The sequence below is a fragment of the Lactuca sativa genome, chromosome 9, assembly GCF_002870075.4.
Source record: "Lactuca sativa cultivar Salinas chromosome 9, Lsat_Salinas_v11, whole genome shotgun sequence".
Taxonomy (NCBI): domain Eukaryota; kingdom Viridiplantae; phylum Streptophyta; class Magnoliopsida; order Asterales; family Asteraceae; genus Lactuca; species Lactuca sativa.
Window position 1 is genome coordinate 172,589,120 of NC_056631.2, and position 7,171 is coordinate 172,596,290.

The 7,171-nt window shown below is 32.3% G+C and overlaps 1 protein-coding gene across 1 annotated transcript; it reads right to left on the bottom strand.

Moving 5' to 3' along the window:
* Window positions 1-825: 825 nt before the first annotated feature.
* Window positions 826-6,951, bottom strand: LOC111895463 (myosin-2). Its single transcript, XM_023891538.3, has 21 exons — window positions 5,880-6,951; window positions 5,395-5,496; window positions 5,172-5,315; window positions 4,919-5,069; window positions 4,795-4,822; window positions 4,551-4,713; window positions 4,407-4,470; window positions 4,306-4,319; window positions 4,135-4,219; window positions 3,936-4,039; window positions 3,729-3,867; window positions 3,567-3,649; window positions 3,351-3,497; window positions 3,198-3,287; window positions 3,041-3,118; window positions 2,642-2,935; window positions 2,257-2,462; window positions 1,903-2,165; window positions 1,655-1,824; window positions 1,361-1,573; window positions 826-1,279 (listed from the first exon to the last, which is right to left on the bottom strand). Exons 1-21 carry the CDS (start codon window positions 6,255-6,257, stop codon window positions 887-889), a joined length of 3,309 nt encoding a protein of 1,102 aa, XP_023747306.1. The 5' UTR covers window positions 6,258-6,951; the 3' UTR covers window positions 826-886.
* Between the last annotated feature and the right edge of the window lie 220 nt (window positions 6,952-7,171).

Here is a 7,171-nt window from a genome sequence, read left to right on the forward strand (position 1 = left end):
CCATTTCGTACATTTTCAATAAAACTTAGTTGTTTATGTTAAATATCTAAATATATGCAAATAAATCTATCATAATTATTATAATTAATATGAACATACACACTAATTAACTAGTATATATATTTTTTTCTTTTGACGGCTTAATACTATAAATTTACAGTGAATAAATAATCCCCCACCAACAATATTTCTTTTCATTCAACAAATATAAAAAAATTCAATCCTATATATTACCGGTGGGGCTTACTATTAGGTTGATTTGGCATTGCAACTCTCCTTTCAATATTTGAAAGGTTTGTAATACATCTAAAGTTGTGATAGCGCCGTTTTATTTTACATTTATTATTATGGAATGCCGGATCATGGTATTTTTATTGTTGTATTTGGTTATAAAATTTTTATATAAATGGTTCGCTACTTTATTTTATTTTTTAAATTGATTTGTTGTAACCTTGATTCTAAAATATTATTTTTCTTCAAAAACCACTTGATGCACTAACTTAGAGCTTATATTTTACTTTCAATAGGTAAAACGAGTAAAAGTATATCTAAAAATGAAATGATTTGAAACTGCTAAAAGCGTGTATTCAGTTATATCCAAAAAAAAAAAAAGAATTCCATAACTATTTCAACAGCAAGTATTAAATAATTTGAATGGTATAAATTTTATATGACAATTGAAAGAAAACAAAGAAATTTATCTTTTCATATATTTTCACAATTCACTATAACAGTTGAAACCCATATACCCCAACAATATAAAAAAAAAATAATAATAATAAAATAAAAAAAAAAAAAAAAAACACTTTACCATTTGATATAAGATTTTTCTTTTTTTTTTCTAAACAACATGAAGAAGCAAACCTATATAAAGTATAAACACTAGTCAGTATCTCTTGCTTAACTTCCCCCACCATGACTGTTTTGTCCCTCCTCCTTCCCCATTTACACCTTTTACCAATTTTGCCCTTGTCTCCTTTAATCGATTCTTGTACTCTTTCTTCCATATCTCAAATCTATCTTTGACCTTCTTAAACTCTTCCATTTGTTTGAGATAAGGCATCTGTTGTTGTTGTTGTCCAATAATGGCTTTAGCATTATCATCAAAATCATGTGTTTTTTGCTCCAACTCCTTCGATAGATGATCCACCACCCCACCACCACCACCACCACCACCATTGTATTCCACAAGATTTTGAGTTCCTGAAGAAATGCCGCCAACGCCAACGCCATCCCCCCCTGAATCCCCAAGGCTCTTCTTGGCTGCAACCAGACTCTTCTGCACCATTCAACAACAAATACATGGTAGGTAAAAGGGTAAAAAGGTAAAATCACTTAAAGGGTAAAATGGTAAATTGACCTGTAAAGAAGCAATCTGTTTTTGCCAAGCTTCCTCCACAGACTTCATTTTGATTTCATGTTCAGACCAGCGTGTTTCAAATTGCTTAATTTGGTCCCTCAAAGCCGTATTTTCTTGCTCCTTTTGACTCAGTGACATGTCTCCCTTGATGATCATCTTCTGCAGCTCTATAACATCCGAGGGCATAATCGGAAGATTATCTTGCAACATACCCTATACACACACCAAAAAAAAAAAAAACAACCATTTTGTTAAATTATATTTAGTTTCTAAAATAAAATAAAATAAAATTACCTTTGTAGACATCTTCCAGCTGCAGACATGGGTGAAATACCTTCTAGCCAACCACCCACGACAAACTGACTGTATATATACAATTGCATTCAGATTCTCATCCACTGATTTTGCTCTTGGCTTCTTTCTAACAACATTCCACTTTCTTCTTGAATTTTCACCACGAATAACTGCAAACACATTTCTTACATGATTGCAACGTGACAAAATAAAAATAAAAATAAAAATAAACAACCAAATTTTCTTACATGATTGCAATGTGACAACTCCTGCCATTAGTTCACGGAAATCACAAGCAATTCCAATTCCAGAAACCCCCTTCTCCACCTTATTTTCAATAACTTGTTTTCTTAATTTCTCCAAAACCAAAAACTGTTCTTGTCTGAAATATATTTTGGTGTACCCAAGTTGGTATGCTTCCGGAAGAACCCGGAATTGTTGCAAAACAGCAACCGATGTACTCAACACATCCTGACAATAGCTTTTCTTCGAGAGAAGAAGACACCCAAACCTAAATTTATATAAAAACAAATTATCAAAAACATTGCGCTATTAACTATTCTTATGTAAAAAACAAAGGTTTTACTTTTACTTTTACTCACCTGTTAGCAAATTCTTGATGTGACATACGTGTAGGATAGCGTGATTTTGAGATTTTTATAATCTCCAAAATGCCACTGCACCTCAGCTGCTGCAACACGGTTTCTTTATCAAATGTTCCCTGAAGTTGTTTTGCATTTGGTCTTATGCATCGGATGAAATGTGGGTTTGACTTTTCCAACATTTGAATCATTTTGAACAATTGGTACTGAAAAAAAGGTAGGGATAGTTAGGTAATTTTCATGTTTATCTCTCACTAAGCTAAATAAAATCTCAAAAGCTGTAAACTCGCTTCTTGTAAAAGATTAAAATCACAAAAACGGTAAAAAGGTAAACTCACTTGTAAAGGGTAAAAAGGTAAATGGTAAAAGGGCGTGAATCTTTTACCTTAAACTTTGTCCCAAGAGTTAGATTATCGAAATCAGTTTTCAGAAAATTATTGCAGGATGATGAGAGAAATTGGAGGGTATCAGAGTGCAGTGTGTCTCTGTTCTTTTCCAAGAACCCGGTTGACTCATATTTGACCTCCCCAGCATAATGGTTGACCTTAAAAGATCCCTTTTCATCATCAAACCCCAAAATCAAATTCAAATGCTGTTTGATCTTGTTGAAAAAGGTCAAATCAGTGGCTTCTGATGTATTTGAAGCTTCATCTAGTATAGATAGTAGCCCCATGTTTTTCTGCAACCCATCATCAAATATAAATTTTTTTTTTTTTTTAAAATGAAAGAAATTGCCCTAAAAAATCATACCTTTTTCAAAAAAAGAACATAAAAGAATCAATACCTTTTCAAAGAGGTCTAAACACCCTTGATTGTCCACAAACTCCACCTTTTTCCACTCAATACCCTCCGATTCATATTCCTAAAAATAAAAAAAAATAAAAACTCATTTATTAAAAACTACATAAAATTTCTAAAAAATAGCCCTTTGATTCTCTCACCTCTTGTTCAAGCTTAAATATATGTCGAACAAAGTGCTGCTGCAGCCTCTCATTAGCATAGTTTATCAGCAACTGATCAAAGCTATTTTTCTGAAGATTCAAATATAATTTTAAGTTTCTATTATGAGTTTAATAAATAAATAAATTATATACCTGAAATGACTCAAAGCCATAGATGTCCAAAATGCTTATACACCTACTACCACTCTCCCCCTTCAGTGATTTATTAATTGTTTCTACAAGCCAACTGAACACACTTGTGTAAACAAATTTCACCAATGCATCTCTCACATCAATCGCCTATTACAAAAATCAAATTAAATTAAATATCTTTAACTAAATTAGAATATTAAATTCATAAATAAATACCTGCTGCTGGTTTTTATTGGTAGATAGAGTCATCATGAGGTCCTTCACATTGCATCCCATCAACCTAGCAGCACTTCGACTAGCTGATAAAACACAAATTATTTTCATAGATAATTAATGTATTATTATTAAATAATATTAAATGAATATTCAAGAATATACCTTCATCAGTGACAACTTGAACATGATTTTCATGATCGATTACTTCAAATGATATATTCCCTAACCATAAAATTGAAGCCACCAATTTAAAGACACGTTCTTGATCTTCATGAGAAATTTGAAGGGCATCCATGGCTTCCTGATCCAATATATAATATAAATTAATTAATTTCTCGTTCTCCAAATAATAATATTAATCAAATTTACCATCAGTTTTTTGAAATTTTGAGCATCATCAACATCATGAATTTTCAAGCATCCACTTTGATTCAGGAACTTGTACTCACTCGCCATTCTTAGATTCAATTTATCTATCAAGAGATATAAAAAAATAAAAAAAACATAATTTTGAGCAAACAATCTCAATAATAATAAATTAACTTTGAGATAAAATAAATAAATAAACCTCTCATATCAGATGGAGCACCAGCACACATTTGGTAAAAGATATGATATGACCTTTCACTTCGACACAGATGAGATATTCTTGACTGGTCAAAAAAGTCAAAATTACTTCAATAATTTCGTTTTTGAATTGACACGATAAAATCTTGAAAATAATAAAAAGAATAAGTACCTTTTCAAGAAGAACTGTTGATGTTTAAGCAAAGAACATTTAAAACCTGTTAGTAAAACTTAAGTAAATCAAATAAACTTTAAAAAGTAAATATTGCTTACGTGTATGAATGTAAGCCCCACAAATTATCCCTTCTGAATTATAATGAATATCAACTAGTTTCCCCTGCACCACATTTAAAAAAATTAAGTACCTTTTCAAGAAAAAAAAAAGTTTTTTTTAAAAAAAAAAAAAAAAAAACCCACAAATCGGCTGGAATTTTTATTCCTTGATGTTTTTGCATTCCCAAAAGCTTCCAATATACAGCAAGTTTGACTTATTTTGACTGACATTTCACTCTTCCCAGCTTCTATCAAATACTCCATAACTAACTTTGCTGTTACACTCTTTCCAGCTCCACTTTCCCCACTACAATAAACAAAAATTCCATTTTTTCAAAAAAAAAAATGATTTTTCACTTCATTCAAGTTACAATACAAACTAACAAACCTGATAATAATCGACTGATTTACACCATCTGCAAGCATCAGCATCATAACAAAAAGTAGAGTCAAATTACGTAAATACCCTCGTCTTTATTTTATTATAATACTCAAGTATCTGTAAAACTCACCTCTCATCATGTGAGTGTAGGCAGCATCTGCAATTTTATATGCATGAGGACTTTCCAAAATCTTTTCTTTGTAAGCCATGATGACATCACTTCCAGCAACTGAAACATCTTTGAAGGGATTGATTGCTAATAAAACGGGCCCCACCATAGTCTGTTTCACATGAAGGATAAAAAGATTATGATGAATGAAGGAAGTATGTAAGTAAGTAAAATTCATTATTCAATAAGTGATGGAAAATATATTTATGCATACATAAATTACATCACGTTGATATCTATACTGGATATTACATAGAACAGATGGCTCATTCAAGTAACCAAGCTCTACAAGATTGTTGACACCATCAAGGATTTCTGTATTTGTAGGGAAGAGATCTCTTGTAGACACTGTCATCACCTACAAAAATAAATATAATTTTATATTTTAGTTTATATTTAATTACAATTAGCAGATGTATTTATAGTAGTAGACTTACAGTTCCATCCAAAAGTATAACAGATGCTTTTCCTCCAAATGCTGATTGTATCTTTCCCAACTCCCAAAACCCATTTTGGACACGACACCATACTCGGAGTTGCTGAAAGGGTAAAATAGTCATTTACTCACTCACATTCAGACACCAGTCACACATCATTAATGGCTAGGTGATATTATATTTATGTCAATGTAAACAAGCAGTATGTTAGAATTTGAAATTTTGTCAATTGCAACCATTATTTTGTCTGTAATTATTGGTCCTACTCCTATCTGTTGGTTTTAGTTTCTAGCTACAGTCTTTTTTATAGCTTTTTTCAGTAGCTTTTATCAATATGAAAGTTAAAATAGTGATCTATTTGATACTTAAAATTCAGATGTGGACAAACAAATAGGATTTTAAAGAAAAACCAAATTAGTTTATGTTTGATAAGAATTGAGATTAAAGGAATCTGTGAATCATAAGGTGAAACCATGAAATCTTACCTTCTTGATATAATAATCGATGCTATTATCCCATCCAGAAGCCAGTGAGGGTGGTGGTGAGGGAGTGGCAAGATTGGCACCACCGTTCTCCGCCAATCTATGTTCATGCACAGCCGCCATGGTGTAAGGTGATTCGCCACATGAAGGAGTTTCCAACACATTTTTCCGGCCAAAACTACCATTACTGACAACATCTTGCTTCCTGCTGTCACCAACCTCTGGCGACACGCCAAACATGGCCAGGCCTGGACGCTTAGGAAGACGTGCCCTTGATGCCGGCCGTGCTGGTAACGCCGGCGGCAAGTCCGCTGGCTTCTTGCTCTCCTCTTTCCGCTGGAGAGAGTCGAGCATTTCCTCCAAAGAACTCCGAACTATCATTTTCACCAAATTACAACGTCCACTCGATTTGAAATCAAGGCCGACTAAATCGACGTATAGACGAAAACCATCGTCTTCGAGATTCGAACAATGCCGAAAAGAACTTTAAAACCCTAATCCGATTCAGATTAGAAAAAAAATGAAGAGATTATAGAAGCCTGCGTTCCAGAAACGGACAAATTTCGTAAAATGAAGAAAATCAAAATTCAATTCAGTCTGAACTTTACAAAACCTAACCCAAACAACTGAACATTTCCTCGAAAAACAATTTGGGGGCGAACAGAAACTTCAAACCTAACAAACAAATTATGGAACTATGAGCTGTAAAAGCGACATACAATCATCATTTATGTTTATATGCGCATCAAAAACAAGAATCGTCCGAAATAAGCAAAATCGGAACTGGGTTTTGCGTTAAAATCGAGGGTTTCTTGTTTTTAAACTAATTTCTACTGCCTTGAAAGCATGAATTACAAGATGATGAATTATGGTCCAACAGAGAGAAAGAAATGCAAAGATTAATGGCAGAAAGAAGGAATTATCTGATGAAAAACAGATGTAGTGGTTGTTTGTAGATTAATTTGGGGGATTTGAGAAAATTAGGGAAAAAAAGGAAATGTGATTTGTCTGTTTGTTGCTTAAAGGGAAATTTTGAATTTATTCAGGTTGGTGGTAGTGGCGGGGGGGTACCATGATATGATCCGTTGGGTTTCTGATTGTAGTGAAGTAATAATAATCTCATTACTCTTTTTTTCGCTCTAATTTCTAAAGAATAATAATATTATTTTATTATTTTTAAGGTGTTATAAATTGTAATGTTTTTTTTTTATTATTTTTAAAATAGATTGTAATAATTTTATCCAGAGAATAAAATGTGATATTTGATTTTTATGTGTGTCAAATTTTAATGTTCT

What these genes read in the sequence shown, in the direction of transcription:
- LOC111895463 (XM_023891538.3), bottom strand. Translation starts at nt 6,257, where the DNA reads ATGATAGTTCGGAGTTCTTTGGAGGAAATGCTCGACTCTCTCCAGCGG. An exon ending in TCGATTATTATATCAAGAAG is followed by an intron (nt 5,497 to 5,879) that starts GTAAGATTTCAT and finishes TTACCCTTTCAG; the next exon opens with CAACTCCGAGTATGGTGTCG. An exon ending in AAAATTTCAAAAAACTGATG is followed by an intron (nt 3,868 to 3,935) that starts GTAAATTTGATT and finishes ATATTGGATCAG; the next exon opens with GAAGCCATGGATGCCCTTCA.